The 24,943-nt window shown below is 49.0% G+C and overlaps 3 protein-coding genes across 5 annotated transcripts; 2 read left to right on the forward strand and 1 right to left on the reverse strand.

Annotated features, from left to right (window-relative positions):
- Positions 1 to 150: 150 nt before the first annotated feature.
- Positions 151 to 11,896, reverse strand: LOC122380306 (PAT complex subunit CCDC47-like). 2 transcript variants are annotated; one of them, XM_043363356.1, is made up of 10 exons: positions 11,778 to 11,896; positions 9,008 to 9,296; positions 8,737 to 8,847; positions 8,324 to 8,498; positions 7,101 to 7,228; positions 6,609 to 6,767; positions 6,101 to 6,286; positions 5,631 to 5,804; positions 2,766 to 2,900; positions 151 to 1,092 (listed from the first exon to the last, which is right to left on the reverse strand). In XM_043363356.1, exons 2-10 carry the CDS (start codon positions 9,284 to 9,286, stop codon positions 991 to 993), a joined length of 1,449 nt encoding a protein of 482 aa, XP_043219291.1. In that variant the 5' UTR covers positions 9,287 to 9,296; positions 11,778 to 11,896; the 3' UTR covers positions 151 to 990. The 2 variants fall into 2 exon arrangements, with proteins under 2 accessions (XP_043219291.1, XP_043219289.1); XM_043363354.1 differs by having other exon boundaries at positions 5,631 to 5,807; positions 11,778 to 11,893.
- Positions 11,897 to 12,351: 455 nt separating this feature from the next.
- LOC122380307 (chromatin complexes subunit BAP18-like) lies at positions 12,352 to 14,943 on the forward strand. Of its 2 annotated transcripts, XM_043363358.1 has the most exons (5): positions 12,352 to 12,375; positions 12,540 to 12,651; positions 13,144 to 13,238; positions 13,354 to 13,455; positions 14,103 to 14,943. In XM_043363358.1, the coding sequence occupies exons 2-5, from the start codon at positions 12,634 to 12,636 to the stop codon at positions 14,368 to 14,370; spliced, it is 483 nt and encodes a 160-aa protein (XP_043219293.1). In that variant the 5' UTR covers positions 12,352 to 12,375; positions 12,540 to 12,633; the 3' UTR covers positions 14,371 to 14,943. The 2 variants fall into 2 exon arrangements, with proteins under 2 accessions (XP_043219293.1, XP_043219292.1); XM_043363357.1 differs by lacking the exon at positions 12,352 to 12,375 and having other exon boundaries at positions 12,523 to 12,651.
- Positions 14,944 to 15,536: 593 nt separating this feature from the next.
- LOC122380308 (lysosomal-associated transmembrane protein 4A-like) lies at positions 15,537 to 24,547 on the forward strand. The gene is made up of 5 exons (XM_043363359.1): positions 15,537 to 15,693; positions 20,993 to 21,176; positions 21,541 to 21,884; positions 22,591 to 22,747; positions 23,185 to 24,547. The coding sequence occupies exons 2-5, from the start codon at positions 21,030 to 21,032 to the stop codon at positions 23,413 to 23,415; spliced, it is 879 nt and encodes a 292-aa protein (XP_043219294.1). The 5' UTR covers positions 15,537 to 15,693; positions 20,993 to 21,029; the 3' UTR covers positions 23,416 to 24,547.
- Positions 24,548 to 24,943: the final 396 nt, after the last annotated feature.

A 24,943-nucleotide genomic window follows, 5' to 3' on the forward strand; every position in this document is an offset into this window, starting at 1 on the left:
GTAGTACAAAACGCGCCCGTCGCGATCGCCAAAGGGCGGGGATCTCTACTGAAGACCTGCCGCCACACTGCCCACGGCATCAGGGATGGCAAGGGACCCACTCCGCTGCCCAAAAAGGGGGGACTGTCACCGCACCAGACACACCGTGAGACCACCTGATCTCAAACACCCGCCACTCATCGCCTGAACAAGGCCGAGTAGCGCACAGCCCAGGGGCCACGCAGGCGGATGTCGAGTTTGTATTTGGAAGAGTTCATTTCAATCGATAAACAAATTTTACCACATAAAATCAAACATAATAATCCAATATTACTAGGGGATTACATAAGCGCTACCGATAACGACACATGAGTAAGTTTCCCAAGACTAGTGCCGTCATTTTTAGTCGTAACAAAATGACTCAATATGGCGCCGTCTGACACATTAAAATGCGTTCTCCGCCCGTCTCCGCAGCGCCCGCGTCGTGCCGCAGTGATCCCCGCTCCCAGGGAGTCAGTTCATATGTCACTGACTGGACCGAGTGCTGGTCTGGACGGTGTGCCGGACGGGGCGGCCCGCGGCACCCACACCGGGAGTAACCAGGACAGCACACCGCGCGCCACATACCACACGCACCCACACCGGCACACACCCACACATACAGACGGGGACCGGGGCCCGACCACACACCACCCCCCGCAGCACCACCGGCGAGACAAACAGCCACAAACACCGGCCGACAAACAACAAACAGCCGACTCTGCACGGGCAAACACGGGGGCCTAGTCAAACTAAAACAAACAACCCACTTTTTAACTAGGCATATAAATGATATCCACACGATATTTTGCGAAATGCCCGGCCGCTGAGATATGAGTTCCCGTCCCGGCACGCCATTGAGTCGATGAGTTGTATGAGTCGATGGGGGTTGAATGGCCAGCGCCCGCTAGTCTGCTTGCCTGTCGGTGACTGTGGCGCCTCTGCCGCCCGGCGGGGCGGGGGCGGGGGCCCTCACAGCGCCTTCACCTTCATCTGACGCATCTGGGCGCGCCGCTTGGCCTCGCGCTTCTCGTTCTTCTCCTCGAGGCGGCGCTGCTTCTCCGGATCCTCTTCCTGTCGGCGGATAGAGGTCAACGGTGACGTCATATACCAGAGCCGGTGACATCACACAGAACACAGATCCACGCCTACGTCAAACCTACGGTGTACCATACCATCCCAGTGAAGCAGCATGTATAATCAACTGACGACGTCACACAATACACCGGTGGCGTACAACTCGATACACATATGACGTAATGCGTAAAATACTACCACAGTGACGTCACACACACTGCTGACGTCACGAATATCGGAGATGATGCCCGTCGGCGCAGACAGGTAAGGTTACCGCTGATCACGTACCAAAGTCCAGAAATAAAGCTGCATTACAGAGGCTGAGTATGTGGACAAATATTCCAAACTAATGGCAAAAGAAATACGAGGGAACATCAAAGGAAAATAACACTCGCCATTATCATGTCGCGGTTAGCTTACATCCACACCCAGCTGGAATAGGAGCCAGACATTTCAACGAAATCGTGCTCAGTATTTAATCACGTTCACGACGACATTCTGTAGTTATTGTATCACCCATTCCTCATAGCACCGTCAAGTATGTGGTGGACCAGCCAATCCGACCACGTCTGAGCAGCAGAAGACTACTCTACAAATGGGACCGAGTGCCGTGACGTCACTCCGGGCCCCACTTTTCCGGCTCCTCTCCACCCGCCCCACACCCGGTCGGACCGTGTCGCTGCACTCCCGACAGTATGTGCCCCGGGCGGTCCGTGCGATGGAATACGGGCACCGGTCGGCAGAGGTAGGCTGACTGGGCGCCGGGTGGAGCAGAAATGGACACACTGAGCGGCCGGAGGGAACCGTCGCGGGTCTCAATGGAGGGATGGTATGGAAGAACGGCGAGAAACCACATTGAATGACGTCGACGTGGCCACCAGAGCCAGCTAAGCAGCCGGCCATATCAGAACCGCCGGCTAGTGTGCAGCGTGCTCAGTTTCGAGCGACAGACTACACAATGCTGGTAGTAACAGCGACGAGTGACGCACATACGAGTTAGTACTCATGGCGTGCTAAGGTATTCGACATTCGTGATAGGATTTTCACATGGACAACACAGTGAACCACAGCGGGCACGAGGGTTGTGGTGGGCGGCTGAACGCCCAACTACCTTGGGTGGTCTCAATAAGTCATGTGACAGGCGTCGCGATTAATATTTTGTGAGCGCACCGTTAAAAATGCAAACACTGAATCAGCGGTAAATGAGCGCTAATGACACGTCGACAGAAACGATGAGCAGACGGCATCTATTTGTGATCCTACTTAAGATCATACAATTACCGGTCAGAGAATCATTAATGAGCGAGGTTAAAAAAAATGAGGAATTAGACCTAGCACTTGCAGCTGACATACGTCCCACAATTCTCGTTAGTTACGATAAAGAATAGCAGATCAACGATTGATGACGCACAGCTCTAAAAGGGCACCGATATGCGAAGAAACACAATTCATGGCTAGATGTCGTTCCAACAATCTATCATGTCGCACAGCTCTAACAGGGCACCAATATGCGAGCGAAGAAACACAATTCATGGCTAGACGTCGTTCCAACAATCTATCGACCGGTCACGTCACACCGATTTATTCACAGCTAGTTCACCTCACGCCGCAGTGAACGACCCCCACCTCACGCTATTGGCGACCCACCGCCGGCCGGCCCGGGCTCTCACCTCCAGGATGCGCTCCTTCTCGAGGCGTCGCTTCTCTTCGCGCTTGGCCTGCGCCTTCTCGGCACGAGACTGGTGCGTCTGCTTCAGGAAAATCTCCTGCACGCGCAGACGGTTCTTTTCGGCCTTCAGACGGCCCTGCGGATGACAGATAGACGGGTCAGTCTGAGGACCGCTGGCACACGCCCTGCAGATCGCTGATACCCCCAGTTTAGGGACCACCGACCACATCGGCTTTCATCGACAAACACTCTCGTCGAACGCGTTAAATGTCAGTTTCGATAGTCAATACAGTAACTTACTAGGTGCGTTCAATAAGTAAGTTCCGGAGAGCAATTACATAAAATTCACGCGGTCTAAGCACGTGATTTTTTCAGGGATTAGAATTCAGACCTTTATGTCGAAGTGACCGCATTTTCAGCTTCTTATTCCATTTCTGTGACGATATGGAGCGGATCAAATAACACCATTTTTTTTAGACTGCTTTAAAAATGGCATCGACCGCCCGAGAGGATCAACGTTCAGTGATACGATTCCTAGCTATCCAGGGCTAGCCGGCGGCTAACATCCACGCCAACTTCGTGAATGTGTACAGGAGCCATGCTCTTAGTGATTCCGCAGTTCGGAAGCGGAAGAAAAGTTTGGGAAGGGGAGGGAGAGCGTGCGCGACCTGGCACGTGCAGGCAGGCTGAGGACGTTGGTCACAGCCACTGACGTCGCCAAAGTGGAGGAGATGGTGATGGCCAACAGAAAGATTACTGTCCAGGCGATAACAGAAAGCCTAAACAAGCCTACGCCAGGATCATTAGAGACCATCTCCTGCCAGTAATCGCCAGTTGCCGCCCCGAGAAGGCCCGTGGTCGGTTCATCCTCCACCAGGATTGCGCGCCTCCTCACCGTGCCCTCGTGGCGAGGGATGCCCTGCAGGCAGAGGGCATCGAGGTGCTCTAACACCATCCCTACTCTCCCGACGGCACGCAGTGACTATTGGCTGTTCGCAGACATGAAGAAAAATCTCCGGGGCCGGAGGTTCGGCTCGCGGTCTGCACTCGGGTCTGCTTTTTACCAGTATGGCGAAAAGACCCTCACTCAAAGCTTCCGTGCGGCCATCCGGGACCTGGCCAAGCGATGGAACGATGCGTTCGCCTGCAGGGCGAGTTCGCCGAGCCGTGAGCCATGTTTGGTTGAGGTGTGCCAAAAAATAAACGAGTTATATCAAAACGGAACTTACTTATTGAACATACTGGTATATCCTCATAGCGCTAATTCGCCGCGTCTCCCACGCTTTCCACAGCACTGGATGAAAATGCAGTAGTTTAACCTTCCAGGCGGTGGGGGAGGGGGACATTTTTTGCCCCCCCCCCCCTTTAGTTTTTTCGATATATCTCGAGAGCCGCTGCGCCGATCGTCACCAAACTTTCAGTACCCTCCCGGGAGTAGCTAGCGCACATGGTGACCAAAATTTTCCAAAGGCTATGATAGGTTGGCCGCTAATGACGTCAGAGTGACGTCATTTCTGCCATTTTCGACCCAAAAAAGGTTTCGCGGGAAGAGCTGTCAGGCCTACAGCTTTAGAGATACAGAAAAATGTTTCAGACATAAAAGGTGTAGAATTTAGAGGGCTACAAAACTGCTATTTCGGTTTTCCGAACTTTTTGGATTTTGACCCTAAAAAAATCAAAAAATAGATTTTTTGAATATAATAGCCAAAAAATCCAAAAAGTTTTTTGAATTTAAAAAAAAAAAACGGAATATATGTTATAGTCCCTACCGCCTTCTATTTACATACCAAATTTGAGATCGATACCTCTTTTTTTGGCCAAGTTATAGCGAAAAAACTGTTCAAAATTGATGACGTCAAATTTTCATACTCAATTTTTAGCAATTCAAGACCTCGTAGCGCAAAACAAAGACCACCATTAGACTTCCCGTGACGAGCTGCATCGAATCAATACCCATTTTATGCAAAAATATCAACTTTGAAATTTGACCTTTTTTGACCTGACCTTGACCTGACCACCAGAAAGTGACCTAAACCGTACCTGATGGTCTTATAACCAACACCATTGAGTTGGAAATGAAAAACTAGCCATAAAACATGCATCGCACAACCTTAGTAAAGTTGGGTTATGTGGTGACCCTTGGTGACCTTTGGTGACCTGACCTGTGACCTGACCTGGTATGACCAGTGACCTCTAATAGCAACATATGTACTAGACAACTGACGCCTTATCGCTGATTTTCGACAAAATGAGTTTTAGTCGGTGTTATAGCGCTTTCCCTAGAAGCCCCGTGAACGGTGAAACATTTTATCTTTGACCTGACCTATGACGTCATCGGTGACCCCGAGGTCAATGAAATTTGGTTTCCTACGACAAATTTGACAGGGCTATCGAACGCCGTTTGAATTTTCCGGATCTGTCCAGTAGTTTCGGAGATACGGGGGGGGGGGGCAAAAAATGCCCCCCCCCCCACCGCGCGGAAGGTGGCCGGGAGGCCCACCGCCTGCCGGGTTAAGATCGACTACGACTAAATGTGCTGTATGGTCGCATCAGAAACAATGAAGTCATTTGATGCCTGGAATTATTATGAACACCACGATATAGTAACACGACTACACCTGACTCATATCCCCGACATAAATTTCGCAGCACTCGGCCGGAAACTGAAATATCCGCTGCGGAAATTCCGCACCTTTCATACCGCGCAACACACCTCCACACTTCCGGAAAACACGGAAGCCCCTGCAGTGCTCCCCTCCCTCCGCATTTTACGGCTTCCTCACCTCCCGGGCACACCCTCCCCTCTCTCCGGCACACCCTCCCCTCTCCCCGTGCGCCCTCCTCTCTCCCTAGACGCGTCTCTCACCTCCCTGCCGAGCTTGCAGCGTTTCATGCGGTCCACCATGTAGAGAACGAGCTGCATCAGGGGTCGGACGGTCTCGACGTCTGCCGGCTGCAGGCGGCCGCGGCCGGGCAGGTTGAAGCAGAACGCCAGCGTGGGCTTCACCTTGGGCAGCTCCACGGGAGCCTGATCGTCCAGCTGCTGGTGCGGGTGGGGGGGGGGGGGGGGGTTTCAGCGAGTGGGTAAAGGTGGGGATGCCGTACTCATAGCGGTTGAAAGACGTTGACATTTGAAAATGGCTCCTAGCCAACTTCTCATTATCGTAGTTGGGAGATGGAAATAATAAACTCAGAACGTGAGCTAATAATCTTTGTGACGCGCCTAGCGGCACCAGTCACTAGCCTCTAACTGTTGTCAGCAGTACTTGTTTTGGGCCCCGAGTACTGGTCGGACAGGCACCAGAGCGAACACGTTCTGGTGTAGTTCGTACTGACCTGTTTGGGCCCCGAGTACTGATCGGACACGTGGATGTACTCGACCAGCTCGGGATACTTGTTAACCACGGCCACCACGCGCGCGTCGAGCACGGCCGCCGCCGCCTCGTGGATCTCCGAGAGGACCGAGAAGTGGGCCGGCAGGCCGAACCGCTCCGCAGACTTCCGCTCCGGGCAGTAGGTGCTCTGACGGAACACGGACGAGCAGAGATCGGTCACGGCAGGTCACGGCAGGCCGCAGGCCGCTCAGGGCGGGTCGGCGGGTAGAGGGATATACCCGACAGCGAACGCGGACATTACATACTTTCCTTAAAGGTACTGAACAGAGCGCCGCTTCAAAGAAATAACGCCGGTTTTAAATTTATCGCAATCATTGTCATGTAAACACAATTGGGACACAACTGAAAAAAAAAACAATTTTAGTAGCGTGCAGAAAAGGAAGCAAATACTTGACCAAACCAGGTCACAACACCCATGAGTCATGACCAGCAATCAGTCTGCTACTCACAATATCGGTCATCTCCTTGGCCAGCCGCGCTGCCGACTTTTTGTTGGCCAGGCAGAAGACGAACGTATCCATTTCCTCAGCGTTCATGGTGACCCTGATCTCCACCTGGTCCGAGGCTGCCTTCATCATGGTGGAGATGACCGACACCAGGTCTTGCCGCTGTAGACAGGAGCGGCGGACGGTCAGCGGGGAGTTCGGACTTCGGGGGATAGTTCAAAGGGTGGAGTAAGGCGACATTGGTTTCACAATTACCAGTGGAGAGGCGGTCATCAACAGTCATCAGCTATACAATAGATTACATCAACCCCTACTGGCTGTCTGAAAAGTGTGACTCTCAAAAGTATAGAAGTAGGCCAAAACAGCTTCCGAAGCATTCTTCGATCAGCACCCGACTAATCTCATTTACTAACTACTACTAGGCTATTAGCTACTGAATGGAGCAGCTATTAGGTCCATTCAACCAAAACTGTCGCCACCGCTCAAAATCTTTACCTTGAGGAATTTGAGCTGAACGAGCATTCCCTCGCAGCAGACCCGTCCGCTGCACCACAGAGTGTACATGTTCTCCGACTCTTTGAGCAGGCCGGCGCCGCTGCCCGGCTCCGCCTTTCCGTCATCGCCTGGCGGGAGGACAGGGTCACCATCGGGTCAGAGCAGGGGAACAGTTTATTCAGAGGAGGAGCTTAGTGTACTGTCGGTTGGGATTTGGGAAGAAGGGAAAAAGGCACACCACAGCGACCGACAGACGTGTGGCTGCCCTCCGAATCGCTCGCAACAGAATCGTCCACCATCGACATCGCAGCACAGGATTCATAGCAGCGTCAGCTTTTTTATCGTGTTTCTTGATCATCATGACAAGACACGATCAGAAATAGCCGCCCAATCTGAGCGCGTCCAGCAATAGTGTCACAGACCTCCCTACGTGACATCCGACCATCCGGCGCGTCCGGTAGGCCATTTTTACCCGGCCCTCGGCCGTAACGAGCTCGGTGCGCGGAGCCGATCCGAACTGTCCCCCCTGTGACGTCACGAGGGGGCCGGCGGCGTGACGCGTTGTCCGCCACAGCCGGCGGCAATCAGGCGGTGTCAGAGCCGGTGTAGCGGGGATCAGTGGCCGCTGTATCGGCGGACACACGGACGCGATCAGCATCGATCGATCAGATCACACAGACACGCAGGAGGGATTAGCGCGGTCCGGACGAACAACCCCGCGGAAATAGAACGCCGACGCGGCAAACGGAATTAGCGGAACACGAATATTCATGGAGATCTGGATCATTTATCATAGCTTTGGCTGAATATATCCACGCGCAATCGATTTTCATAGCAACCATCCATTATTCGCATTAATTCGTTATTCGTTGATTCGTTATTCGTTATTTAATTTACTAGTTGCATTATTTGGTTCTAGCAACGAAATTGTATCGGCTTGCCACTTTTTTGTTGGGTTAGGCCCTTTCGGTCTGACGAGACCATTTCAGGACCGGAAGGATGATAGGAATTAGGGGGAGACATTGGTCTGGGCAGGCACCCTGGTGAGTCGCCGGGACTAGCTCAACGCAACCGGCTGCGGGCGTGCTCTTACCGCAAGGGATAAAAGTTGCCCGTCCAGCCCGGAACAGGGTGTTGAGGTGAAGAGGAGAAGGATCTGAATGTCCTGAGGATGGAAACGAAGGAACGGAGAACTTTGTCACACCACCCGGCTGCATACGTACCGACCATGGAGAAGTTGCTCTCCAGGAGGTTTTTGTGCGCGCTGAGCCAGGCGTTGGCCAGCTTCTGGTTGCGCGTCTTGCCCGACACGAAGTTGATGAAATACACCACGATACCGGCAATCATCAGCATCTCCACGTAGAACTTGTCCCAGTTGGTGGAGCGATGTACGGGCACCTGAAGGGCGTCACCGCGGTTACCAAAAGGTCGCAGCACAGAGCAAACAAAGAAAATCAGCGAAATAATGAAACGCAGTTCCACACACAGCCATCAGTAACGCGAAAAAACAACAACTGAGAACGATGATCAACAAACTATTCGCTGGGCTCTCCAAACCAGAATCTAAGTCAGACTAGTTAAAAGTAAAATTATTTTGATGGCTCAGTAAAGGAGTCGAAATCAGATCGATACTCGCATTGGCTATGGTGATTTTCGGCTGCTCCTTGCTGCTGCCCCTGCTGGGCGATGCTGATTCAAATCCTTCAAACTCTTCCTCGTCTTGGAAATGTTCAAATTCATCTTCCGTCTGTAATATGAGAGGGGTGATTTAACAAAAACTTCAGTTTTCAACACATCGGTAATATCAGGAGGATATAAATATTACCTATGTGATGTCAAAAAGAGGCCATGATTTGAACAATGTCCTAAAGTAAGCTAAATTAAAACCACTGCCGACATTGACCGACCTCCACCAGTGCGTCGTCGTCGTCGTCCCCGTCGTGCTGCTGCTCTCTGTCGGCGGCGGCGGCGGCGGCGGCGCGGCCCGCATCGGCGGCACGCTCCGGCTCGGCCGCGCCCCCGCCGTCCGCCGGCGACGCGCCCTGGTACGGCCTCTCGAAGTCGTCGTCAAACTCCTCAAAGTCGGCAAAGTCGTTGTCCTCGGTTTCGGCCTGGTACTTGGAGGCGCGCACGTACAGCGAGAGCACCAGCAGCACCAGCAGCGTCTTCAGACGGGCGTCAGCCATCACAGTGTGCCTGAGGGGGGGGGGGGGGGGGGAGGTGACCTTTTTCGATTAGGTAAAATTACAAGGTGACCTTTTTCAATTAGGTCATGACCCTAACCTAAGGAAAAGCATGAAGATGACTAGTCCCTATCAAATGAATAGGTATATAAGTGACTTTATCTGGTCACTTCTAGCTGATGGCTCCATTCCACCTATTTGCCATAATTATGTACAGTCCTCAGCAGACTGCGTGGTAGGTATTCTTTTTTCGACAAAACCAGTAATAACTCAAAGACTATGTTGTCAGTCGGTCGGAACTCACTGAAAATAGAGGCACCATACTCTACTCCTTCGATTGGGTATATCACTAAACAAAGTGTATGCCTTGTGTGGCAACAAAATGCAAAAGTTTGTTTTGGGGGCAAATATAAACTTTTGGATTTTGTTGCCAAACTGGATGGAAAATGAATGCGATGGTAATGCCAATCTAAGGTGCGGAGTCTCGCGCATCTTGCTGTTATGATTTCCGAGCGACCGATAGCATAGTATCCGCGTTATTCTCGGTTTTGTCGAAGAAATAATACCTACCACGCAGTTTGCAGAGGGCTGTACCTAGGTACATAATATTCATACAGCATCTAGCTAAATCTTCTACAACCATGTTATACCAATGCAGACAGAAAAGAGCAACCAACTTATCATTGCCTTAAAACTACAGAAAATAAAATAAATATAGAGATGCAAAAGTTATTACACATAGAATACCATTGATCAGATGCTCAATGGCTCAATGCCACTTGTACTCATTTGTGATTTGAGTCAGGTGAAAGAAGCAGCATTATCATCACTCTCCCAAGTTTGCCATTAGGTAGGTTGACTTACCAACCTATATGGACAAAAAAAACCCTGGGCACCTACCTACTACCTACTTCACAATTCATCTTATTTCAGTGTAAGCGTCAAAGGAAACATACCACCTTTAACATGGGGTTTTAATCTGGAATAACAATTTTGTAGCTTGAGCTGTGACTAGCACAAATCAGGAGCTTTTAGACCAATGACCAGCCCAAGGATCAGCCTAGGCAAAGATAGGTAATCCATTTCTCGTTCTAAAATTAGTGCCTTCAGCCTTGAGCAGGAATTGAGCACCTTATGAAAGATTGACAAGAATACAGCCATCTGTCAGAGGCCAGTAGCATCCAGGGTATATTGAGTGAAGGGTAGGATGAACTTTGGTAGGAATTTCTAGTATAACTACTAGAAAACCTACTATATGTGGTCGGGACTAGCATAAAGTTAGTTCAACCTAGAATATGGTAGCGCTTATGGTTGGCAGTCGTGACGCGCACGTGACATTCATTTCTTAAATTTCTTAAATAACAGGTTTTAGGGGCCGATTAGTGCGCAGATACATTCAATTAGCGATTCATAATTGATTACGCAAACATTCAAGATTCTAAATCATTCAATTCTAGCCGAAATCACACGGCGCTCCCAGGATTCGAACTCACGACCCTCGGATCCGTAGCCGGATACGCTACCGACTGCGCTACCGAGGACCGCGCGCCGATGATCGGAGAGGCGGATCGGGGGTGCTGGCGTGCAGAGAAATCTTTACCCTGTACGCCGTAGAAGATCGGCTGGGTTTCGTGAAAAATGGTAGAGGAATTGTCGAAAGAAAATTCATTGATCTATCATTTGAGACTAAAAACCATTGATTCCTTCAAAGGTTGAGCGAGATATCGCTCGCCGAAAACAGGCCATTTAACATGTAAACCCTATGGGCTGGTAGGAAATGTACGCCGTGGAGCAGCAGTGCTACCAACTAACTTCGGCGGGGGCCGAGTAGCATCAGCCAATTAGCATGCACTTGGTATTGAACTACGCAAATAGCAATGTGATTGGTCAATGACAATGTGTAATTAGCTTCTGCCTTAACACTGTTTAGCCTTTACCAAAGATGGAATAAAGCTCTTCATTTGTGAAATAGTTTGAAATTTCCTTTTGCAAATATTCATTTTCTTATAATTTTAAGAATAAAAATCATAAAAATGTTGCACAAAAACAGTATATGTCAAGTTTAGGTCCTAACTACAATTGTGGCGCTGTTGATACAAATATAAAACAGCAAAAATTTTAGGTTTTAGGTTAGGTTAGGTTGTAGGTTTGTAGGTTTTAGGTTGTAGGTAGGTAGGTTTGTAGGTTAGGTTAGGTTAGGGTAGGTTTGTAGGTTGTAGGTTGGTAGGTTATAGGTAAGTAGGTAAGGTTAGGTCAGATTTGATTATGTTTTTTTCTTTTATTTGCGAGACATATGAGTATCATTTTGGATTCAGGATGTCAAATAATGTAAAAATATGAAAAATTTATCAATGAAATCTTCTTAGGACTTAAACTTGACATTTACCCAAAAAACTAACTAGAGGAAAGTGGTACCTACATTTCGCTTTAACAGCAAATACAATTTCTATTTAATTGGCTGGATAGGTATCTGTAAAGTGAGAAGTAGTGTTACCTTAAGGGGTTGTTAAACAGAAATAAACGTTACATCCAACAATATAACCAATATTATACGTTAACGAACGGCGAAATGCAACACGCGGCACTCTATCTCTGAAATGTAGACAGTTCTGACGCTGAAATCTACCCCGCGTTCGATGTCTCTCGGACGACGAAGATTCTACGTCGTCCGGCCAATCCCGTCCAAGGTCAGCGGGGGCTCGGCTGCGGTTATGGAACGTGATTGGCCGGACGGCGTAGAATCTTCGTCGTCCGAGAGACATCGAACGCGGGGGACATAAAAGTAGTCTGTAAGAATCTTGCAGGTAGCAACGATGACGACGTCCCTAGGCAAAACTTTTATCTACACTTTATTAATATGACAATTATCAATCAATTACTTAATTTTCCCCATAACTAACCTCTTAAATAATTATTTTGATGTGTAATTAAGAGCAAATAGTGAAAAACTTCTTTAAAGAACAAAGAGTTACTTTGAGATCTAAAAGCTGCTATAGGTGGCAGCACCAGCAACTAGCAATAGCCATAACCTTTACAATTTTTAGCACCTTTCTCACTTTTAGCACTTTTTGTTAGCAGCGCGTGGATGAACTGTGTTGTTTGTTTGTTTGTTTGCTTGTTTGTTTGTTTGTATACTGGCTAGTGGCTTTGTACATCGTACCAGTGTTTTTATATTTCCTTTTGACACCTGACATTCTTATGATTTCCAGAAATCAGATTTCTGTGAAGTGGAAATTGATACCTAACTATGTTTTAGGGCCTTGCGTAACAAATAAGAAGAGACCACTGTCTTGCACTATTGCTGGAACAACTGCAGTTGACTGTGGTTGACTGCAGGTTTTATAAGCAAAATGAATTCAGCAAGCAAGGTTGGTGCTTGGGTTCTTGCTTATATATTTATAGAAAGCTTAAGTGACTTGAGATATGAATATATAAACATATTTTCTACCAGCCTGGCTAATTGTAGTTAGTCAGACATGTAGAAAAAAGTTTATTGTTCAAAGAATCACCTTTCAGTTTCAAAGAAAGATAAAACTTTTTCTCTCATGAGCCCACTTCAAAGTAAAATTCCATACCACTTCTAGTTAAGCTTAGGATTGATGAGTTCAGTTTTGTGTGTGTTTTAAGACATTACCGTAAACCGGGACGCCGGTGAAAACAGGGCGCCGGAGGGCATATTAGTCACGAGACATTTGGAGCTTCTCCCCCCTTCTTGGGCCTTCTATATGCTAAACGTCACGTGTGAATTTCACGAACCTTGATCAAATCGCCCCAGGCGCCCTGTTTTCACCGTCGTGGTACAAAGTGAATAGGTACCTATGTCTTAACTATTGTTACATTAATAAATGCCACTTTTCCAGGTTGGAGAAATATTTGTTGAAGCTGGAGAAGCATTCAACAGGCTAGGCAGTCTGACTGTACAGTTACAGCAGGCATCTCCAAACCCTACCAACAGGTCAGGCCAGCACAAGAAGTCTTTGCTTGCTGGCAATTTTGCTGGGAATTTCGAATTTACATAGCTACTGAGTTGATATATGCTTTATCCAGTACATTTTCTCGCGTTATTTCAGCGGAAAATGGCAGGAGGATGAGATCGATCTACTCCACGACGCCGTTAAACGGTTCGGCGCCGATCCGCAGAAGATCAGCGAAGTGCTCAAAAGTCGCAGCGTGTAAGTGTTTTGTAGGCAGGTGTGTTTGATTTATAGTGAACAGGGAACCGGTTCAAAATAGGCTATATAAACCACAAATACAGGTGCTCATTTTTACGGTACCGGCTCTACCGGGTATAACAGCCCTGCTTTGATGATAAATGCACATTTATTGGCTGCTCACTTGCACAAATCGCAATGCACATATTGCATAATCATGACTATGAGACCAATTTGATCTGATACAAGAAAAAAGCAAGGTATGTGGTTGTCTCTCGGCACGAAGTGCTCAGTGTCCCCGTTCTTTACGTTCACGGCGTTTTTGTCGGTAAACACCATTTGATCCCTCGTAGTGCGATCGTTCACGAGAAATTATGCATGAGAACATAACATGGATACACGATAGCATTGCATTGAATGAACACTTGAGCCATAACTATCGAGCTAAAGGCTGAAACAGACTCTTTCCGCGTTCAGGAAATCGCATGCGAGAGCCTATTCAAATACATTATAATTCTTCCCGCATCAATCGCATCCGGGAGGTGCGTGCGATTGATGCGAGCGTGCTTCCATGTATTGGAATAGGCTCTCGCATGCGATTTCCTGACTGCGGAAAGAGTCTGTTTCAGGCATAACACCGCTGATTTTTCTTCTCGTTCTCCTACCAGGAGCCAGATCAGAAACGCGCTGCGGACCAAGGCCTTCGAGGGTGTGCAGGGCGGCGGGAAGCCGCGGCCGCGGCCGGCCGAGCGGTCCAAGCAGCAGTCTCAGCCGGCGCCCCAGCCGGCGCCCCAGCCACCGCAGCAGCCGGACCAGCAGGCCGGCATGGTGGCTCAGTCGGACGTGACGCTGAACATGCTGAACGCCGGTGTGCCTGAGCACGAGGGCGACATGAGCGGCGCCTACTACGTGGGGCCCACAGAGGAGGTGTCGTGAGACGCCCGAGCCGCTCTCCCAGGGACGGGTGGAGGGGAAAGTGACTGACGGGGGCGGTCCACGGTAACACTCGGCCGGCCGGTGACCCGTACTCCGCAGTGGTCACCGGCGACACTCCCGCACTCGTGACTTGAATGGACATCCTGTATTCGGGACCGGGTCCGTCGGGTTGCCACTCCCACGGGGACTTGACGGATTCTAAATCGCAGAGGACAAGCGCGGATCAACGCCGCGCGGTTCTGGCTAATTAAATGCCGTGCTATGTTTGCGCAACCCGCCTTCTTAGTTTGACATCATTTGCAACTCCCAAACATAATGACAGTCTGCTGTCTGACGAATGTTGTTTTGTGTGGCCTTCGACGAGGTTTGCTGTCGCGTACCGTTGCAGAGCAGCAGCAAACGATTGACAAATGCAGAATACCTCGTGGTTGGAATGTGAACGTGATCGATCGAAGTTTATGTTTGTCTGGTTTCGTTATCATTCATTTGCTGCCGTCTTGAGTTTGACCATAGTTCACCACATTCATACTTCGCGTATTCATCCATTTGTGTAATAAATTCCATCACACTCGTTTGGGGAGCTTCTCGTACGACGTACACGGCGAGAGGCTAGACCTGTGGGGGCGGGTCTACCCATGCATTTCATGATAGTCCTGTTTCATGGCTGGCAGGTCCTAAGATAGGATAACATAGGCACAGCTCTTGTATGCTACATAGTAAATGGCCGCGGTTATATGCACTATAGTCCCCTAAGTTGGGGCATGTATTAGAGACCTATCCATGGTTGGGGAGTGGGGATGCAGACGAAGGTAGGGCGATGGTGACGCATGATTATGACGCAATACGATGACGTCAGTACGGGGACGAAAGCGCTAAAAGACAAGGTTGTTGTATTGACAATAATATTCCATTCAAGTGTGATGTCATAGGCCCGAATTTCCGAAAAGAGCCCTTTTGATTGATTGTGATGCAGTAAAAGAAATATTCGCGGACGGACCCGCAACCAAAAGATTTATATTGAAAAATACATATATTCATACCAACATAGAAACTACATGCACTTACAAAACAAAATGTAAGTATATCATTTTTGATTGCAAGCGGAATGAATCAGTCTTTTTTATGACGTCATTTAAAATGCTAATATTTTTGATTGCAGTTAAATAATTATTTGCGCCAGAATTGACTACCAAAGTAATCGATCGACAACTGTGTTGGAGAGAGCTTGAGGACGAATTGAAACCCATTTTTGAGCTTATATTGCGGAGCAGTTGTCCGCGTGGCGCGTTTTCGCAGAAGTGCAATTTGAAGTACAGACTAGTGGTAAGCTGTTTTATGAACTGGCAAACTCATCTTTGTTTTCATTTAAGTTAGGTATCAGAAACAATAGGTGAAGCCCATTGCGTTTCAACTAGGTACTGATTTGCTGAATTATATTGTTATTGGTGGGTAGGTTGGTACTAATCAGAGCTTCCTGCTAACTTATTAACTTTGACCGTTTTCAAAGTTAATAAGCTATGGCAAAGCTATGGCAACGAGAGTTGTTGACATCTCTCTCAGTAGCTCCAAGTTGGTATTTTGATTTAAGAGGTATTTTTGTGATTCTGGTGGAATTAAGGTTTCTAAATGAAGACTAAGGTGGTATAACACTAAAATATCATCAACTTCATAACAGTATGTGACTGGTCCTGCCAAAGAAGCTCTGCAAAGTTTTGATACATTTGTGGCGCACTACAAAGAGTGTCTCGGATGTAACATAATATTGGAAAAAGCCACATATAATCGATACATATATTGATATGTATTGAAAGTGAGCAGAAATCTTCTAGATCTGTAACTATCATCTGACTGTACCTATATCTGTCTCTCAGCTCTGTGGTGCCATCTCTAACCACAGCGATGCATGTCAGTTTCTTCGCCTGAAGCCTTCTCAGCTTCTGTCTGATCGTAGACCCCTTCAGCACTGGGCTTTCTTCCTCAATTCTATGCCAACTGTGAAAAACTCGTTAAACAGCAATGGCAACAGGTCCAGCCAGTTCAGAAATGATGAAAAATGCTGCGATTCACAGTGAGTTATTGTGCTTTGTGAACAACAAGATCCAGTCAACACCATTTGAGATCATCGTCAAGCAATGCATTGAGTTTTACTCAAGTGAGCAGATTCAATCTGCCAAAGACCTCTTCTGGGACACAACGGTGTTTGTCACTCCTTCCTTGGCATCTAGAAAAGACTTGCGCAACATTAAGCGAAAAAACACTGGTGCTCAGAGCAAGGAGAAACTTGATATGGAGGACCTACTGAAAGTCATACAGGTCTGTGACAAGGAGGGTATTACCTTGCCTGGGTACTATGCCCTGGACTTGGGAAATGTCCCTCCAACTTCTGTAGAGCAGTTGGATGCAGCAGTGCTCATGGGACAACTTCAGGGAATGAAGAAAGACATTAGCGACCTCAGTAGTGCTATGTCATCACTCAATAGCACAGTGTCAACACTGAAGAAAGTGGATTCCACGGGCCAATTCACTTCACCATCATGGGCTGAGGTGGCTTCATCTGCCCATGCCCCATCTGCACCAAGCCGCCCGGTCTCAAACCGTCCAGTTCAGTCGAAAGAAGCAGAGACTACTGCAGCAATCACTGCAAGTCAGCTCAAGCCAATTCAACGTCAAAAGCAACAGCAACAATCTGTGCATCAACAGTCTGTGCATCCAGTCCAGAGGCAGACACAGATGGATGATGAGGGGTTCACCCTCGTCGGAAAGAAGCCCAACAGGAGAGCAGCGGTGAAGGGATCATGCGCAGAGACACAGCTCAAAGGAGTGGCTGCTCCGCCTAGAAGGATGAACTTATTTGTGGGCAGGCTGGACCCCGACACGACTAGTGAGGCAGTGGTTCTCCACATTGACCATATCATAGGTAAGCCCAGTAATGTTGAGGCTGTTGAGATCCCTCATTGCTTGGCATCCTACGGCTACAAGGGTTTCAGAGTGTCAGTCCCTGTAGAATGTGTAAACATGATAATGCAGTCGGAGAAATGGCCGATGCATGTGGCAGTAAGAAAGTTCTATCCACCAAGAGTGGGTAAGGCTGTGAGTCAGAAGTTAAGACGCACCACAAGTGCAGATAACATCTCCAGGTCTGGCTAGGTAGAGGGGTGAAGTCTGACAATGTGCTTTCCAAATGTTGCGTATTTGTTCTTTCAATTGTTGTTCTTTGAAAAACTCTCTATATGAATTGCATTCATTGTGCACTAACAATGATTTGATTTTTCTCCAAGAAACATGGTTGTCCAAATTTGAATTGTCGCTACTCAATGATATTCACACAGACTTCATTGGATTAGGAATTTCTGCCTTCAATTCACATAGTGCATTGTTAGCTGGTAGACCATATGGTGGTCTGGCTATTCTTTGGAGGAAAAGTCTGCAGCCAGGAGTTCGCGCTATAGCTCTAAATGAGCGTATAATGCAGGTTGATGTTCTGACGAATGTCGGAATAGTGTCACTATTTAATGTGTATTTGCCTACAGATTATCATGACAGTGACAGTCAAGATGACTTTGGAATGTGCATTGGAGAGCTTAGTTGTTATCTTGACATTGTTCGCACCAGAACTGACTATTATGGGGTCATTGGTGACTGTAATGCGAATAGTTATGGGTCCCGTTTCTTCTTAGAATTGTTGGACTTTTGCTTGGAAAACAGCCTGATAGTGTCGGATTTGTTCTTGTTAGAACCCACTACTTCCACATATACATATGTCAGTGCTGCACATGGTACCACTTCATGGTTGGACCATTGCTTGTGTAGTCCGGGCCTTCACCTTACCATTGATAGGATTTTCATTCACTATGACACAAGTGTGAATGATCATTTGCCAATGGTTGTGGAATTCATTCTCCAAGCAACCGACATTGTTATGCCGGAGCAAATAGCCCAAAAGATCCCCAGACCGCAATGGAAATCGATTACACGGGAAGAAATTGTTAACTACAATGAATTTATCGTAAGGGAGCTAGGAATACAATATACGGCTCCACTTCAAACACTAAGTGCTGATTGCGGCCTAGAATGTGTTAATGAGGACCATGTCCTACATATAAGTAATTGCTACTCCCGTTTAGTTGAGACTGTGAAACTAGCTGGATCTCATTGCATCAAGCAGACCGGAGGTGCTCGGCGCCATAGTCAGATTCCTGGATGGAATAGGCATGTCAAAACGAAGCATGCTGTAGCCCGCCAAGCTTTTCTTTGGTGGCGTCACTGTGGATCTCCCAAGGTAGGTCCAGTGGCTTTTCTTATGAGACAGACTAGACTTGCTTTTAAATACTCCCTGAGGAAGTGTAGGAAAGATTACAGAGTCGCAAAAGCTAACAAAATAGCAGCCACTTTGGCTAATAAACGGCCAGACCAGTTTTGGTTCCTCATTAAGCAAGAGTTAAGTGGAAAGTCGAGTACTCCACTGAGCTTTGGTCTCATTTGTGGTCAGGCAAACATTGTTAAGATGTGGAAATCTCATTTTGCATCGATCTTCAACGATTTTACCTGCTGCAGTGATGATGCTCTCTTAAATGAACTGACAAGAGCACCATTCTCACATGTCCCTCCCATTGACCTTCAAGATGTCTGTGGTGCAGTAGCTAAGCTTAAGGGTGGAAAAGCCCCAGGCTGGGACCTTGTGTGCAATGAACACTTGTTGCACTTAGAAACGAACTTTCTCGGTGATTTGGCTGTCCTATTTAATGGAATGCTTAACCATTCGGCACTGCCAAGTGATATGATCTATTCTTTGTTAGTTCCCATAATGAAGGATAGGTGCGGTGCTTTAGATGACAAAGCAAATTACCGGGCTATAGCATTGTCCACTACTTTGTCAAAGATATTGGAACTCATACTTTTGGACAGGTTAATGCCTTTCCTAAGTACCTGCGATGCACAGTTTGGCTTCAAGGCGGGACAATCCACTACTTTTGCAACATACGTCCTTAAAGAAACAGTGAACCACTATACAAGTCAGGGCAGCCCTGTTTATGCCTGCTTTTTGGACGCCAGTAAAGCATTTGACAGAGTATCCCATTCTAAACTCTTCCGCATTCTTGCTGATCGTAATGTACCCCTACCATATGTCAAGCTCCTCTTGAGATGGTATAGGACGCAAAAACTAGGCGTCAAATGGGCTGGTAGTGAATCCGACGCAATCAACGTTCAGAATGGTGTGAGGCAGGGTGGATCGTTATCCCCGATGTTATTTAATGTGTACATTGACTCTCTTCTTACTGTGTTGAGGAAGCTAAAGATAGGCTGTTTCATGGGTCCAAGTGCCGTGAATGTGATTGCGTATGCTGATGATTTAGTGCTTTTGGCTCCAACTAGGTCTGCCCTTCAAATGATGGTACAAAAATGTGAGCACTCTGCATTAGCACTTGATGTCGTGTTTAACACAAAGAAGACAGTGTGTATGATGTTTCCGCCACAAAAGCCATATAGAAAATTACACCTGACCAATAGCCAGACTGCAGATATCTATTTAAATGGACAAAAACTAGGATGGGTGCAGGAGTTTAAGTATTTAGGTCACACAGTTTCATGTGATTTGGATGATAGTTCTGACATGCGCAGGGTCAAGCGATTTATGTATTATAGTACAAATATGCTTTGTGCTAAATTAGGCTTTGCAGATAGGGACACTCTGGTTAGGCTCTTCAGGGCATTTTGTACAAGCATGTATGGCTGTGAGTTGTGGAGTATGCTGAGTGGGAAAAAGGCGATGCGTGAATTGTGTGTCGCCTATCACTCCTGTTTGAAGAAACTTGTTCATGTTCCAAGATGGACGAGAAACCACAACCTGTGCATGGAGTTAAAGGTGCTCACATGTCCAATGCTGATAGCGAGCAGGCAACTTCTTTTCTGGAAGAGAGCTACATCTAGTCAAAATAGCATAATAAATGATCTGAATAGGGCCATAGGCGAGAAAGGGCTAGTTGCACGCAACCATAGGAAAATCCGTACTGACTATGAACTGCTGGAACTTGATATAAATGATGTCAGTCGAAAAGATGTTGGCAATATGTTTAGTGCCCATTTAGAAAGAGTGGTACAAGCCCGTCTCATGCAGGTCTGAATTCGCTGATGTCAAACTGCTAAGCTGATCTATTCGTGTGCACAGTGCATGGGTGTGATGTGTGCAGAGTGTATATTGATGTGTATGTTGGTGATATTGTTATGTTAACTGATTTTGTCATGTATATGTACCGACTTGGTGCGAAATAAATGCTATTATTATTATTATTTCAAATTAGTGGGAGTGCATTCACATAGCTCCTTTCATTTTCATCCATCAGTAAATATTAATATCGATCTGGCTGTTTAGGAACTCTTTTCGCGGAACATGTGAAAAATGGGGTCGCCTTATGTCTTATTTGACCAAACGTTTTCATGCCAAAAGGTCATCTTTATTAAGGCTCCTAATCTAAAATACCAAAGCAAATATGACCTAATGATCATGTTGATGAGTTAGTGAGTTATCATTATGTGCCTAGACTGCAGTGGTTGTCAGTTTACTCAAAGCTGATTCAAACCAGTTGTTTCACTGTGTCTCAGTGACTGCCTCGCTGCTCCCCAGCCCGCCGGTCGTCACAGTGGAGGGCCCTGTGCCGCTGATGCTGCCTGGTCTCATCATTATGGAGGAGCGAGACGGCTCTCCGGCGCCGATCGGGCCGCGCCGCCGCCGCCGCGACAGCGGACAGCGCGTCTGTGGCTGTGTGCACGTGCGCACCGGCACCATCATGCTCGGCATGTGGCACCTGGTGAGTGGGGGCGCGCCGCGGCGGGAGCCGGCGTCACCGACTAACTCCGGAGCTGTTGGAGGCGCTGGGTCAGCATGGAGGCTGGAAGGGACGGTTATCGGGACTGGCCGGGGATGGTGATGGTGCAGCCTGCAGTGTCACTTTGTGACTGGTAACCGGTATTCTTATTTTAGGTGCCGATCATAGACGACTAAGACGAGACTGTCAACAAGTAGATGAAGGTGTAAACAAACTGATGTGCTCCTCATTTTCGTGCATTTATGAGCGAAATGAGTTATAGGTGTCTTCCTCCAGCCGTCCCCCTCTCCACGAATCGCCATGTGACAGTTCCTGACGCTGCTCCCCCATCTTGCTCCGCCCTCAGGTGATGAACGTGCTGGCCCTCTCGGCGCTGGCCATGGTCATCTTCCACCCGGAGATGCTGCGCCGCGTGCAGCTGGAGGGCACTCCCCAGTCGGGTAACCTGTCGGCGGCGGGCGCCGGCGCCGACGAGCCACTGCTGCCGCCGCGCGTGATGCCCAAGTATGGTCCCACTTACAGCGTGCTCGGGGGACAGGTGTGGAACGTGGACGACCTCAACATCGGCATCATGATCACCTTCTGCACGTTCATCATCACGCTGCTGATGGTGGTGGGCGCTATCAAGGGCCAGCCCTCCTACCTGATGCCGTTCTTCTGCCTGCAGGTGTTCGACTTTTGCATCTCCAGGTGAGGCTCGGTGGCCCGGGGGCCGGGGATAGGGTGGGATGGTGGCGGGGAGATGGAGAAATGGAATCGTACTGCGGTGTGAGGTTAGTCTAGTCACTCAACTCGAGTGTAACGAGCGCGTGTAACTGATGAACTACATCTGGCTCGATATATTCCGTCGAACTACCTATTTCCTCGTAGCCAACACTAGTTTTGTGTCGAGCTGCCAGGGTTGTACGTCGATGACCGGGCATGCAGCTGAGAACCCTGAAACGAAACTCATCGTTGTCGTCGTGGGTGTTTTTTATGCGGACTGATAGTACAGCCATGTGCCTGAGTCAGGTGCCAACGATAACCGCCCGCAAGCACTCGAGCTGCCGATTAACGTAGGATAACGCCGCCCCTGTGACGAGGTGATTACGATAGGCAGTGTTAACGACGTGCCGGGTAGCCAATATCGCTGGGGCTGGTGGACTTGGTAGGAATGTAAATTACATAACATGATGGGGATGTATGTGAATCATATGCTCCTCAGAGCTGGCAATGCGACCTCGATGGGAACTTTCCGATACCGTGACCTTTAGACGATTATGTGAATATGTTCGCGGTTTTATTTTCGCCCGTACTTCCAACTTGCCAGCCTGCCAGTAAGTCTGTCCTCCCACTCTGTCGGCGAGTCTGTCCACCAGTCTGACCCCCATCCCCCTGGCGTTTGTCTATCCGGCAGTCTGACGATGATCAGCTACTTCTCGCTGATGCCGGACCTGCACGTGCTGCTGCTCCAGTCTCCCAGCCTGCCGTTCCGCGACCAGCTGCTGCGGCTCGACCAGCGCTGGCTCTCGCTCATCCTGATGGTCGCCTTTCTCGTTGCCATGGTGATCAAAGTGAGTCGCTAAATGCGCGGTGGCGCGCGGCGTAGCGTTTCCATGGTAACCGGGCGACCGCAATAATAACAATGGATCTGCGTGACGTGACGTGTATTGATATAATCTATCGATGGGTGACTGCTAACCGCGATCGGGGGCGTACTAGAACCGTGCCAAACCTGTTGACAGTGTTTTCACTGCACTATGTAGGGTTTTTTGGATGTCTTCTATCAACAAGCTTTTGTGCCTTTGATTGGGATGTAAATGACGCAAAATTGAATAGTGCCCCAAATGCGTTGTCTATACAATTATGCTAGTTATTGAAGTGTAATACCAACACGAAACACATACCTGCCGATCGCTTCCAACTTGTTTTCTCTCCTTTCCATCCCCGTTCAGGCCGCCTGTCCGTAGGTACTCTCCCGCTATAACCCATCGCTCTCGCTCCGTTTCAGCTGTACCTGATTGCCATGGTGTGGTCGTGCTACCGGTACCTGCTGCTGCGCCAGGGTGGCGGCGGCGGCGGCGGCGGTCAGTGCGCAGAGCAGGAGCCCGTGGCCTCTCTGCCGGACTACGAAGCGGCGCTCACCGACCCGCGCTTCTCCAAGGTAGACCTGGCCGGCTACCCGACCCCGCCGCCCAGCTACGCTGCGGCCACCAGCGACGCGGGCCGCGGCGGTAAATAGACCGGAGAGGTCGGCCATACAGAGGGAGATTGACGGGACAGGAAGAGTCGGGGGACGGAAAGACGGAGGGACAGGGGAGACTGAGATGGCGAGAGACGATGGGACAGGAAGAGGCGGAGAGATGGAGAAACAGGGAGCGGCAGAGGAGGATAATTTCTTTAGACTGGAAGAGACGGAGACGGGATAGACTAGCAGAACTGGAATCGGCATGGATGCAGGGGGAGGTGGATGGGAATGGGGGAGAGACTAGGAGTGACGCTAGACGGGGACGGACAGACAGGTAGTCTAGAGGGATGGACGAAAGAGGAAGGGAAATGGAGACTGGGAGAAGACGGGCGCTGTTACTTACAAAAGAGTTTGTGAATACCCAGTTGAGGAGAGCTATGAGGGAAGGTTATGTGACGGTTTAGCCCGCACTCTAGACAGATCGCTGATGTATATTCTCCGGCCGGAGCGGTGCTGATCGTGGTTCGGGCCGTGGCGGGCCGAGAACCCCGCCTGAGCTGTGTATGTTTTACGGGCAGTGTACAGAGATGTTACGGTTTGTCACACGGGAGTAATTACTGGGGACTCGCCGCGAGAGGAGATCTAATATTGAGTGAAAAAACAACGCATAATGCCGATCAAACTTAGCCTGCTGGGGATAGTGCCGCTGCGGTGTTTTGAGAGTGGCTTTGATGCGGCTGAGTGCAGGCGATGTAACAGCCAGAGGCGCTAACTGAGTGGTAGTGATAAGATCGGCCGGACGGCCCGAACAGTGTGCTAACGCCGACGCATTTCTTTCTCGCTGGATGATGGCGTTCCGCCCCCTCGCTGTGCCGATATGGCTCTGGGCGCCGCAGGATCCGTCGTAAGGCGTGACGACTCTCCGACCTGGCCCGCCTGCTCAGCGCAGTCCTGCGACACTGGGCAGAGGCCGGGCCCGCCACCTGTTTTGTTTTGTCTTTCACCGAGCAGAGGGGCTGAGTCGCCCTAGTTTGGCAGAGACCAGCCTCGGATACGAACCGGGCTGGGGCGCCGCCGCGAGCGGGCGAGAGCAGATGGAAGCCGCACTCCTAATACGCACTGAATGTCTGCACCACTAGAAGCTATCTTGGTTCTAAATCCGCTGTGAATACACGCCAAAGAAACGTAAATTGTTTTGTACTTCGTGGGACGGGATTGACCGTGCTACGTCATCAGATTCCATGCACGAACATGGAATTCAGTACCCAGCTTTACAAATGTCAGAACTTATCACGTGACCAACCGAGCCGGCCTATCGTCCATCAGCCCATAGATCCACAGGAGCTAGTGATCCGAGTCCCACACATAGGACGCGGTCATTTCTCGGGAGATACCCACTGGAATAGGAGTCCCAGGTGGTGAGACGGAGCAGAGAAATCCAGGCCGTCAGCGTTAGCGACCCTCCTCCCTCGGGATAGGCGCGTTACCACAGCCAGACGGTTTCTTCCATGGCCTGGGTCGCCCTTCCACAGGTGTGTGGCACGCCGTCAGAAGGGCTGACAGATTTAGCTCTGAATATAAA

Source organism: Amphibalanus amphitrite, unplaced genomic scaffold (assembly GCF_019059575.1).
Source record: "Amphibalanus amphitrite isolate SeventyFive unplaced genomic scaffold, NRLGWU_Aamphi_draft 000096F_arrow, whole genome shotgun sequence".
Taxonomy (NCBI): Eukaryota; Metazoa; Arthropoda; class Thecostraca; order Balanomorpha; family Balanidae; genus Amphibalanus; species Amphibalanus amphitrite.